Source organism: Pan troglodytes, chromosome X (assembly GCF_028858775.2).
Source record: "Pan troglodytes isolate AG18354 chromosome X, NHGRI_mPanTro3-v2.0_pri, whole genome shotgun sequence".
Classification (NCBI taxonomy): domain Eukaryota; kingdom Metazoa; phylum Chordata; class Mammalia; order Primates; family Hominidae; genus Pan; species Pan troglodytes.
The window spans coordinates 20,803,686-20,817,197 of record NC_072421.2 but is presented as its reverse complement, the minus strand read 5'-3'; the positions used below and the strand labels follow the sequence as shown (position 1 = coordinate 20,817,197).

Sequence of the window (13,512 nt, the reverse complement as noted above, 5' to 3'; positions counted from 1 at the left end):
AGGTTCAACCTTTTCCTGTCTTTACTTAACTGAAGTAAAAACTTTTACTTCACACAAAGTTGCCTTAAAACTTGCATTTGAGCATCCAAAATGATCCTTAACAGCCATGTTAACAGCATACCATTGCACACCTATTACAGCCATCATGGTTCAAACACAAACTGTGGAAAGAGAAGCCCTAGCAGAGTAGACAGTAGGCAGTGAATTACTCACTCAACACAGGAAAATACAATAGAGTGCTCATTGGCAGGGAAAATTTGTACCATGGTATATTAATAACACTTATTGACTGATTGTTTATTGTCTGCCGTTCTAACTCTCATTGGTTGAGAGTGTATTTGAGCACTCAGAGCTTGGGGGAAAATACCCTAGTAGATTTAAGTATATACCACTTAGGAAAATATTTCTGAGATAAATAGCAGTATAATTAGTACTGCATGGTGGAATTAAATAGGGTGTATACACCAGGAAAATTTCCAAGCACAGGCAAAGGTTTCCCTTTGCTACATTTTTGGCTGTCTTTCAGGGCTATTTTTTCACTTCCTAGTGTCCTGTTCCTCCACCCCTAAGAGCTTAAAAAAAAAAAAAAAAAACCTCCCCTTTTTATCATGGCTTACCTCCCTCCTATGGTGCCTCTGACCCAAAATTGCTTCTCTTCTGTTCTAGTATATTCATCACAATACCCATTCCTTCAGTTTCAGTGATCTCATCCATATTTTGAAAGAAAGCAAAGTGACTTAATTATGTTCAAGTATGAATGGTTGGTTGGTTGAGTCAACCTGAAATACTGGCATATCGAAAGTTGTAACCCCTTTACCTAAATGAGTATTGTAATTTAACTATTTTAGACAAGCATGACTAAGTAAAAAGAACTTCAGGCTAAGCAAGAAAAAAAATGTGTGGACAGGAAGAGAAGTGATACCACCTAGGGTATATTGTGACTTACTGCAAAATTCAGACCTGGGGCTATGGTGCTGCTGCCTCTCACCCTCTCTTCATGCCCACGGGAGATTCTGTGAGTGAAACATAGCATGCTTTCCATTTAGACAGGACTTTGAAAGTGCTCTAGGAAATCCCGCTCAGTGCTCTAGGAAGACACTACCATTTGTTTCAAGTTGATCATCTTCATGAAACTTATTTCCCATTTCTGGTTTAAAACCTTAGGCTTTTACCACTTTATAACACTGTCTATTGATGGATGTGTGCTTAAAAAAATTAACTGTCCTGCACTTAGATGGAAATCCTTATAAATTAAATCTTTTAGTGTCTGAAAAAAGGAATGATCCACACACACAAAAGTATCCAGTGGAATCAATTAAGAACATGTTAATTTTAAGCTTTTGTCGTATGGGTCGATTTTTTTTTCAACAGGGTTCAGTCATCATGGGGTCATGAGGATGGTTAATAGTTGGGTTTTATCATGGTTGGGGTTTTGCCAGACAGGTGTTATGTATGGTGTAGAAAAGTTTTCAGGAACTCTGTCACAGTCCCCATACTCAGCCCTCTTCCTTTGGGGTCTGATGAAAAGGTTCAGCACCTCCTGTTTTTTTACCTAAGTCAGTCACCGACCATTCATGTGCACTCTCCTTCCCCAAACCAAATTACCTGGTTATGCATCCACCAACATCATGACCACTTCCACATCCAAACTATAAGAACTTGGGCAGCAGATTATTTAACTTCTCTTTAAGCCTTAGTCTGTTCATCCAGTGTGGATAATAGTTCCTACCTCATTGGTGAGAATCAGCTGAGATAATTTCATGTAAAGCACAGTGCCTAGAATATAGTAGTATCTTAAATGTTATTGTTATACTTGAAAGAAAACTTTATTAATAAATAAGAGAACTCAAAGCAACTAAGGACTCAGTGAAGGAAACTAGAAAAAAAGAACTACAAAGTAAACCTATAAAAAGCAAGAGGAAGGAATTAAATATAATTTCAAAAATCAGCGAATTAGAAAACAAGGGAAAACACACAAAAGCAAATCCACAACATTAGGAAAGCAAAACAGGATATAAGCACAGATAGGAAGGAGATTAAAACATCATAACAACCCAAATATTTACAGATAAAATGATATAATGTCTGAGATTTGCTTCAAAATAATTAACTACAGGAGCTGGGGAAGTGAGCATATGAAACAAGATTGGCTGTGAGTTGAAGATTATTAAACTTAGGTGATGAGCACATGAAGGTTATACTATTCTGTCTACTTTTGCATATGGTTGAAATTTTCCTTAGGTTTAATTTCAAAAACTTAATAGAATACTAAGTGTAACAGTATACCAATATGAAAGTTGGTGAAATGTATGCTTTTTTAGGAAAATCTAAATTTGGGAAGGGAGAGAGAAACAGTATACCAATAGCCTTGGGAGAAGTTGAAATCTTAAAAAATTAGCACTACCACACTTTCCGTCCACCATTATAATGCCAAGTTCAGTGATTTCTTAAGAGAAAAATCTTCTAAACTTTCAAGAAATAGATCACTCTGTGGTCTTTTAAGTTGTCCCAAAACATAGGAAAAAATCTGCCTTGCCTTCTTGTTTTATAGAATTAGCATAGTCCCGAAAATGAGTTAGCATAGAAAAGGAAACCATGTGCCAGTTTAATTTATGAATATAAATGCAAAAATCCTAAATAAAATATTTACAAATTAAGTATAGAATTATACTAAAACAATGGATTTTTCCCGGAAATACAAGCATAGGTCAATATTAAGAAATTTATTTGTCTAAGTTATCAGTAGATCAAAGGAAGAAAAATTAAGTGACAATATTAATAGATAAAAAGACATTACACAAAACTTAGCACTCATTCCTCTTTTAGTAAAGAGGAACTAGACTTTAACACTATATATCTAAAACCAAATATTCACATTATGTCTGAATGAATTAGTGAGTATATCTCCAAGTCAGGATCAAGATAGCATTTACTACTGCTTACTTTAAGCTCTGTAGACGATGGGAAGTTTGGAGTTTGTTCTGTGATGGGAAGCCATTGAAGAATTTGAGGTAGGGGCATAAATTAGTCTGCTTTCTGTTTTAAGATTATTCTGGCTGCTGTTATTAAACTAATGATACCACATTGGACACTATATCTCATACCCTAAACCATAATGATATACGTCTAGTCAATAACCAATGTTATTTCTTTAAATAAATAAAAATTTCTGACAAAAAAAAGATTATTCTGGCTGCCGTGAAGATAAAGGATTGCACAGGGAAAATTTAGAAGCAGAGAAACCAGTCTTATGGCAATAGATGATAGTTTGTACTGGGAATGGCAGAGGAAATAGAAATAGACAGATTTTAGGTTTATTTTTGAGATAAAATTAGTAGAATTTATTGAGGGGTTAAATATGAAAGGAAGGAAATTAGATAAGAAAGGAAAGACCAGAAAGGACTCATAGGTTTTTGAGATAGGTAATAATGTCATTGCCTAAAATGAGCAAGATTAGTTTCCCATTACACTTGAAATAAAATCCAAACCCAAATTTCTTGGGTCTAAGGCCTCACTTAATATGGCCCTAAGCTACCTCTTCATTTCCTTCCTCTTTCCTTGATGTTCATTGCATTTTAGCCACTGTGGCCTTTCCTTTGTGTCTTGAATTCATTAAGCTAATTCCTATCTCTGTGCTTTGGCATTTGCTGTTCATTCTGTTTGAGGACTCTACCCCATGAGTCAGCAAACTTTGTCTATAACGGGCCAGATAGTAAATAAATATCTTAGACTTTGTAGGCCATATGATCTCTCTTGCAAATACTCAACTCGGCGGTAGCCATTGTGGGCAAACACAGTTGAAGATAATATTTAAACAGAGATGGACATGGGCAGATTTGGCCCTTAGGCTGGCCAGGCCTGGCTGTAGTTTACCCCTGCCCAAGGTCTTGATGTGGTTCCTTCCTTATTATTCAGGTTCTTCCTGGAGGACAACGTGCCAAATAAGTTAGGATCAAAAACCTTAATGCTGCATACTCTTGAATGTACAGTTCTACTTCTAGAAATTATTTCTAAATGTGAATGTGTACAAAGGATGGGACAGACCATCGTGTAGAGCAAAGACCCAACAATAGGAGATTTGTATAATAGAATTTTCAACAGTTCTTAATAATGCATTGAAGATTAGAGAACAGGGGTCAGCAAACTACACTCATGGGCCTGTCACCTGTTTCTGTAAAAGATGTTTTATTGGAACGCAGCCTTACCCATTCGTTTTCTCACTGCACTGGCAGAGTTGACAGAAACCGTATGTCCTGCGAAGCTGAAAATATTTACTATCTGTCCCTTTACAGAAAAAGTGATACTATGTGTAGTATGGTCCATATATGTGCATAGAAAAGACTGGAAAGAAAATCACCAAAATAGTGATTTTTTAAAATTTTTTCCCTTTTTGTTTATTATCTAAGTTTTCTATAATGGGCATCCATTATTTTTATAGTAGTAGTTACTTTTTAAATAATAAGGTAAATGATTAAATCAATAAAATGTTTAAAACAAAACTTTAGTGAGATAAATTTTAAGAAATTTTAGAGATGGAAAAAAAGAACAGTATCTAGTTTCATGTGCACAACCACACAAGTAGCATCCATTTCAGATTTCAGCATATGATATTTATTAAGGCAGCCATTTATTTGAGGTCTTATGTGTGATATTTGGTATTAATCTCAAGATTAATCTGGCAATGGGATGTGCTTAAACAGTAATAAATACCATAAGAGATGTACCAAAGGACTTCAAGAGCTCACATTCTGGTTAGGAGATAGATAACACCTGAATAAAGCAATTGCTCATTGATGAGTTGTAATGTGATTATAAGGAATTCCAATCACATGAGCTAGTCTTTTAACTTTGGTGCCTTTTGATGTAAAGACCTTTTAAAATTTTATAATCAAATCTGTATTAATACTATCCCTTATGGTGTGTGCATTCTCCAAACAGGTAGCCATATATCCTAACATCTCCCTCTGATGTACAGTGCCACATTCTTTTCAGTCACTCTATTTGTGTTTTACAGCAGTACCACACTGTTTTAATTAAGGTATTATTTCAACTTGGAGACTTATTTCAGATTTTGGTGTCTGAAATATTGCTTCATTTTAGTGCTGATTATTAAAAACCATAACACACGCAAAATGTGAATTATTAACCTGAGCACTGGTAGTAATTAAAGCCAATTTTCACTAATCCTTTAAGTTTAAAAAAGGGTATTTGGTTGCTCATGTTTAAAAATATTACTTGAATAAAGTCAATGACTGCTACTTAACAGAGATATCCTACTTCATGAGTTGTGCAGTAAAGATGATGCTTTTTCCTGACATAGTCTCAAGAGCCACCTCATGTTCAGACTGCCATTCTGTGTTAGGCCGTTGTCCTAGCCTTGCTGCCCTTTTGGAGTTCCATTGTAAGGAGTCTTAAGTAATTCCTTTTGGGAGATGGGAGAGTTCCTAAGTGTCTGCCTTGCTGAAAAACTGAAGCATGCGTTTTTAAACAAGAGGAGTGCACAGTTTTCCGGGCGGAATTCAAAGTTCTATCTTAGATATTTATTTGGGTTCCTGTTGCTGCTAATGTATTTGATTGTATAAGATAATTTTTTAAATTGAGCAAGGTTTTTTTTTTAGTTACTCTTCAACTTCCATTAGGTCATTTATAGAACATTTTCATAAAAATTTGATAGAGGAGGAAGAGCCCTGGCTTTTCATGTAGAATCTGTAGCACAAAATGGTCTCTCTAATGTTTGCTCAATAAATGGGTACTAAACTGAACTCCCATTATAGATAGCTCTATCACCAAATATGGGCCTACCTTGACCACAGTTTCTTCATCCAGAAAGTGAGCTGATTATTCTTGGTATTTTCTAGAGTGTCTTTAGATTTTGAAAATTCCATGCTTTTATTAAATTCTTACAGGCTGTGCAGATTAACACTTGAGGTTTTTGTTGGTTCCACATAGATTAAATGTTCATTAAGCAGAGCATTATCCCACAACTCTTGAAGCTGTTGTCCTTTGGTTGTTTTAAATGCCACTATTACAGTGATTATGTTCTGAATATTGGCATACCTGTCATTTTCCAAAGTAAAAATACCTTAGAAAAACTTCTATAACGTATTAGAGGATGAAATGAAATGGAGTAAGGGATTATATGGTAGCTTGACCCCTCCTTCTTTTCCAACATGGCTTCTTAAGTGTTTCATTTTGCTAATAACCCAAGGATTGGACTTCTTTTTTTTAACTTATATTTTATCAACTAGGAATGTGAGTTTTTAACTATGGGCCTTTAAGTCTTTAACCTGGTTGATAATTAATGCTTATGACTAACATAAATTCAAAAGTAATTTACTTTCATTTAAGACAGGTAGCATTTGTCCTTACATCACAATTTTAAAAGTTTCTTGCCTGTGGTCTTCATTTTCTACCTATAGTTATGAAACTCTTCCTCATTGACAGGGAACACCCATGACATGCCTGTGTATAACCTTAAAATTATCTTGAGACCACGGCTTGAGTGTGTGTATAAACACACTGCAAAGGGTCAAATTCCACTTGTGCATCAGTTTAGCAACTTTTAGTAGTGGCAACTAGTTTCAGTTGTTTTAAAGGGTCATACAGTTAAGAAATTCTGGCATTTCTCAGGATTCTAAAATAATAACGTTTGTTTCACTGGTTGTGAAAATTGTCCGGATTGCTGGGAACTAGGAGAAAAGAATATTTCAACAGGATTTGGCTATCAGCAAATCTGTTTTGGTTTCCTATTCTGGCCTCCCTACCTATCCAGCTACATTAGTGCCCCTGCCGGCAGGTTTCTTCTTTCTTTTACCACAGGAAAATTGTCCAGCCTCTTTTTCTAGCATTTTCAGGACCCGCCTGACAGGAAATTTTCTAATTGCCGGAACAGCTGGTAGGAGAAAACTTTGCAGGGGCTTGGCCTTCCCTTTCTAACTTAAGTTTTACCGTCAGAAATTCTTTTATCACCATCATGGTTTCGTAGCCATGTTTAAATTTTTGTCTTTTCGTGTTCGCTCTATACAGGTAAGCTCTGTTCAGCTTCTTTTATAGAATAAAATGTTTTAGTTGGAGCTAACTATAATTATAGTAATTAGTTATTTCGTTTTATATGTTCTTTAAAGCAGCTTTTCAAAATTCAAAGCCAGTTTTGATAGAACTTTTAAAGGATAATAACTCTGTTTACTAAAAGCCAGTTATGTGTATTATACATTTCAACTCTGTATATTTTGTCAACTGACTTTTACGTTGTTTTTTTGTTTTTGTTTTTTTTTAGTGCTAGAGTAATTTTTATCTTGCTAGTGTTTGTAATTTTGTATAGTAAAACAAATGACTGTAACTCTCAAAATTAAACCAGGCATAAACAGAATTGCAAAATTGCTAATATTTAGGAGATTACTATAATGAAAACAACTTTAGTGGGTAGGAGAGTATGTTATTTTAAGCAGTCAATAACTTAAAATCACATTTTGGTGGAAATTGGTTCCTGTAAAAACTTGGAAGTTTTTAAGCAACTCCATATTTAAGTAACTTTAAGCAAGTAATTTTATCTGACTTAGAGTAGGAACAATTTTCAAAGAATTATTCTGTTAAAATGGGCTTAGTGGATGTTAATTTGCAATATATTTAATCTACAATCCTGCCAAAATCAACTTGATATTTTGCCATGAGAATTGTGCTATCCAGCAGCTCTTTAAAGAGAATTAAATTTGCTGATCAGGATTCCAGATTGGGAGAAAACTCTGCTCTTTGTGGCGGTGATTAGAAATGTTAATCTGGAGAACCAGCTTGCTGTTTTCTCAAACATAGATAAAAGGAGCTGACTTATAAGAGCTTAAAGCTCTCTTAAAGAATTTGGTTAAATGAAAAATGTTGAGCTTATTTATCATTCCATCAGCAAATGAAGTAAATTGAATTCAGTCAGATTGTAATCTAGAATATATTAATACGTAGTTTCACACCATGGCTTGAATAACCAGCCTAATTTTGTGTCACAGCAAAATAATTTTTATGTATCTTGATCATCTACAAAGAGGTTAACATATCTTTTTAAAATAAAACTACATGTTATAGAACTATAGGTATCTATATAAAGGGTGATAGTTTAATTTAGAATGACATTTAAGGGGCAAATAAAGTATGCATTTTTCATTTGTAAGGTCTTTTTTATGGTACAACAAAAAATGGTTACACATCCATAGTTAGAAAGTACTTATTGACTTTTACCAAGGAACATTTAAATATTTTACTTCAAGCTTCAATAATATTTTCTGGCATTCAAAACAATTTAGAAAATACAAATGCCTCAAGAACACACTTCCTGACTCAGGGGAGGGGAGGAAAAAGGAAATTATGTATACAAGGCAGGGCATAATGCCAAATGTTGAATCATTCTTTGAAATCAGTTAATATCTCTCAGTTTGTTTTCTTAGTTAGCATGTTACAATATTAGGTTTTCGATAATTCAAATAGACAACATTAATTTCAGTTTCTTTTCTTTAATCCTTTTTACATTTTAAGATCAAAATGATATTTTTCTCTCACAACTTGAAAAGGAAACATTAGATTATTTTTTCCCCACTAAAGAGTGGACCTTAAAGACCATTGAGGTATAAACCTAAGGACGTTTTGTTGGTCCTGGGAAATAAACTGGGTGGCTTTTTGTGTGACTGAGGGACACCAAAAGATCCACCTGCCCATAAATTTTCTCTTCATTTTTCCATGATGTCCAAAATGACACTCTTTACAGAATTTCTAAAAGTATATGTTTCAACTGAACTGACTTTGTTTTATCCATCAGGGGTCGTATCTCAACAGATATTTATCTAATAATAAATCTTTGAGATCCAGGTAAATTGTCTTAGTATCTCTAACACCTAGTACAATACCTAGCCCATAATTTGAATGGCCTTCCAACAAAAAGGAATGGTCCTAACAGAGTATGTCATAGATCAGAAACATTTTCACTGGGACCAGGCATTCAGGAAAAAGCAAAAGCAGGAGAGCCGCCTGAATTTTAGTTCTCTCTTGACCTCATTCTTCTCTACCTCTCTTTCATACTCTCTGATTTAAACTCTAGTGTCCAGGTGTGCTCCCGCTGTGGCCTTTGTACTGGCTTGTGCCTCTCCCAGGAATGCTTTTCCCCCAGGTGCTTGACTTTCTCACCTCCCTCAGGTCTTTCTCAAATAGCATCTTCTTAATAAAGCCTGCCCTGACTTCTTTATTGAAAATTACAATCCCCCCCTTTCCATATCTGCTATTCTCATCTCTTTACTCAACTCAATATCTTTTCTTCATAGTATTTATCATGTTCTAACCTTTATTTACCTATTATTATTATTTGGTCTGTTGTCAAAACGGCAAAGTTTTTGGTCCATTTGACTTATTGTATATCCCAGCGCCTAGAAGAGTACCTAGCATGTATCAGGTACTCAAAAATAAATGTTTAAATGGATGGATGAATGAATTAGTGAATTCCCGTACATAGCTTAAGGGTATTGAACACCTAGGCTGAGGGAGGTGGCAAATGTCTGAAAGGGGTGGAAATGTAGGAAGAATGAAAGAGGACGTGATGTAGATCTGCTGCCATCCTGAAAATTTTGCCCACAGTCAGACTTTTGCTTATCAAATCAACAGTCTTTGTAAAAATAATAGCATGGAATTTATTATTACTGTTTTTAAATGCACAAAGTAAGTTTTTTGTGGTAATGAATGGACAGATATCCATTTATCATTTAAAAAACAGTTGTGCCAGAGAATGTAAAAATATGTGAGCCTCACAGAATAATTAGAATGTATATAATTTATATCTATGTTCCAGTTTATTAACATAATATTTTTCCATAAAACTATTAATATAGCTGCTTTACCATGTACTTATAGGCAAAAATACAGTTTTACAAAATGTCAAGTCAAACTATAATTTTATGTTTTCATGTGACAGATTTATTTCAGTAACAGGTGATTTAGTGACATAAGATATGTTTGTCACATGCACATGTCAGTCTGTTCTTGGCTTATCACTGCCCTTGGAAATCTGATATTCCTTTCTGCATCCATCTCATTAGATTCCAAGTATGAGCTAGAAAAGTACATTGTTGCTTTCCTACCTGTTGTCCAAGATTGCCCAAGCATTAGTATTATGTCCTGGTTGAACCTTAGATTCATTTCTAAAATAGTCATGGTCCCATGACCTGGTGACATTAAGTACAATCTGGGCATTGAGATCTCAACCCAGGATATTTTGCCTATTATACTACTGTAATTTTCCATATATATAAAGTAGATAGAAAATAGTTTGCTGGTGTGATTAGTAAAAATTTAAGTCTTATGAAATTTAAACTTAGAAGGAACAGAAAAGCGTGTTCAGGATAAAACAAGTGGCAGGTTTTTGAAACTTGAGCCAATGTCAAACTTGCCACAGGAATTGATCTTTTCTCTCTACCCTCAAGAGTATTTTCCGTACTCTCTGAGTCCTGATTTAGAAAAATATTTTATAAATCCCTGTTTGTATCCCTAAAGAGGTTTGAAATGATTGCATCTGTTTTGGGGGGAAGAGAGTAGGGAGTGGAGGAAGATGCTTTTTAAAACACACATACACACACACACACACACACACACACACACACACACACACACAAAGAAAAGGAACACTTGAAAATTTACTTTAAGATTTGCCAGGATAAAAAATTTAGTATGAAAGTGGGAAGATAAAGTCAAGAAAGTCTCTTAGAAAGTAGAGACAGTGCTGGACATGATGGCTCATTCCCGTAATCCCAGCACTTTGGGAGGCCAAGGCAGGCGGATTGCTTGAGCTCAGGAGTTTCAGACCAGCCTGGGCAACATGTTGAGACCCTGTCTCTACAAACAAATCAAAAAATTAGCCAGGTGTTGTGGCACATGCCTGTAGCTCCAGCTACTGGGGAGGCTGAGGTGGGAGGATCACTGGAGCCCAGGAGGTTGAGGCTGCAGTGAGCTGAGATCGCACCATTGCACTCCAGCGTGGGTGACAGAGTGAGACCCTGTCTCAAAAAAAAAAAAAAAAAAAGAAAAAAAGAAAAAAAAGTGGAAACAGAAAATAGGAGAAAAAAATGATATAAAGGATTCCATTTCAGACGTACAATATTCAACTAGTAGAAGAGTCACAAAAAGAGAAGCCCTGAAAAATGGGTGGAAGGAAATTATCAAAGATATGTTAGAATTCCCCACAAAGTTAAAGAATTCAGGTCTTTAGATTATAAAGGTTCAGCAAGCATCTGGCATTCTGAAGGAAAGAAGACCCTATTTATCTCACTATTGGGGAATTTCAGAAACACAAGGACAGAGAAAATCTTTAAAGCTTCCAGAAGGAAAAACCAGACCTACCAAAAAGTGTGACTAGACTAGCATCACCCATCTCATCAGCAGAACTGGATGCTAGAAGGCAGTGGATCTATGGTGTCAAAGTTCTGAGGCAAGATTATTTTTCTTCTGGAATTTGGTACTAAGCCAAACTATACAAATGGGAAGACAAAATAACAACATTTACAGATGTGTGAGGTTCAGAAAGTTTTCTTCCACATCACCTTTCTTTGGAAGTTACAAGGGGGTAATCTAAGAAAGAGACATAGAAAACTGAAAACAGTGAATTCAACCAGAAAATCACTGAAGAGCTATCCCAAGATGATAGCTGTGCAGCGGGCCTACAGAACCACCAATCCCGATAGGAGAGTAAGAGAGGTCTCCAGGATAGAAAGGAGCTCTCAGAAGAAAGGAAAATATTGCTAAGGGCTAAGAAAACATTAAGAATAGTGGTCAAATTACTTTTCCCTTTCCCCAAGAATGGTGGAAGGCTGTTAAAAATAGGAAAAAATAGAAAAGTGCATGATAAATTCATGATCCAAATGGGAATCAAAGTAAAATTTATCATGAATTTAAACATTTAATGAAGTTTTTTTTTTTTTTAAGTCCCCTCAGATTGGCCTGGGAGTCGTTGTTATGGGCCCATATAAAAGGAAATTTAATATATTACCTAGCCTTCATTTGAACCATATATTGTCATGATAATGTGGATGCTGTTGTCTATAGGCTTTCAACTTTAGAATCAGGCTATAGAGAGAGCATGAAGGATTTGGTTGTGGCTGCAGGAGGAAATGTTAATTTTCTTTTTTTTTTTCTTTATTTTATTTTATTTTATTCTATTATTATTATACTTTAAGTTTTAGGGTACGTGTGCACAATGTGCAGGTTTGTTACGTATGTATACATGTGCCATGTTGGTGTGCTGTGCCCATTAACTCAGGAAATGTTAATTTTCTTAAAATTAATAGCTTTAATATTAATAAAATTACATACAGCTAGCAGCAAATGGGAAGAAGTTTAAGAAGAAGAATATATGGGCACTATTAGCCTCCTTTTGCAAAGGGAAGAGTTAGGATTCTGTCCAAAGCAGAGAAAAGATAAGAAGTGTATGTAAAGGTAATATAATTACCAAACAATAGAGAGGAAGATCATGAAGTGAAGGGGCATAATGTAAGTAAGTCCCTCACCTTTCTTAAGTCAGCAGACATTGTCTTAAGGTTAATAAATTAAGAAATTATCAAAGTAGATGCAGAACTAATTTTTTTTCAAGTCTAGGCGTGAGGGTGAGAAGAGACTTGCTTTTCACCATAAGCTATTCTGCCGCTGTTTATTACCAATGTGCATGTATTACTTTGATTTTAAAAACAAAAGTTTAGGGAATAAGAAATAACCTGGGTTGACAAAAGGCTATGTGTAAGAGAATGTTGGGAGATAATATCACAAAAGTAGGTTGAGGCCATATTGTAGAGGACCTCGAATGCCAAGGTGAAGCAGTGCATTTAATTTGAGAAAACTTGGAGTTTCTGAACAGCCTGGTCATATGACTGGAGCTGTATAATTTCAGAAAATGAATTTGTCAAAAAGATGAATTGGAGTGGACGCAGGCAGAAAGGGATATTATGAGTAACCAATCTAGTTTCAGTTTTCTAGCTGAAAGGTAATGAAGGCTTATACCTTGATGATACCACTGGAAATAGAAAAAGAAAGAATGAAAAGTGTTCTCAACACTGTGCTTGATCCATAGTAAGTGTTTCGGTATGTGGTTGTTATACTGAAGGGACCAAAGGGAGACACTACTTTTTTTTTTCTTTTGAGACGGGGTCTTGCTCTGTTGCCCAGGCTGGAGTACAGTGGCATGATCATGGCTCACTGTAGCCTCGACCTCCTGGGCTCAAGCGATCCTCACATCTCAGCTTCCTGAGTAGCTGGGACTACAGGCTCGCACCAACCACCACACCTGGCTAATTTTGTAAATTTTTTTGGTAGAGACAAAGTCTCACTATATTGCCCAGGCTAGACTCGACTTTTTGTTGTTGTTGTTGTTTTGAGATGGTGTCTCGCTCTCATCACCCAGGAGGCTGGAGTGCAGTGGCGTGATCTTGGCTCACTGCAACCTCTGCCTCCTGGGTTCAAGTGATTCTCCTGCCTCAACCTCCCAAGTAGCTGGGATTA

General features: G+C 35.6%; 1 protein-coding gene across 16 annotated transcripts in view; it reads left to right on the top strand.

The window, feature by feature from the left end:
- The window catches only part of RPS6KA3 (ribosomal protein S6 kinase A3), a 117,721-nt gene that overhangs the window by 41,733 nt on the left and 62,476 nt on the right, over positions 1–13,512 (top strand). Inside the window, exon 1 of one of the 16 annotated variants that reach the window (XM_016942887.4) lies at positions 6,894–7,026. The exons of 14 other annotated variants lie outside the window; for them this stretch is intronic. In XM_016942887.4, the coding sequence (XP_016798376.1) occupies positions 6,988–7,026 (39 nt within the window). In that variant the 5' untranslated portion in view covers positions 6,894–6,987. Of the gene's footprint in view, positions 1–6,893; positions 7,027–13,512 lie in introns of those variants that run through there. One more of the 16 variants, XM_016942884.4, reaches the window with a different exon arrangement.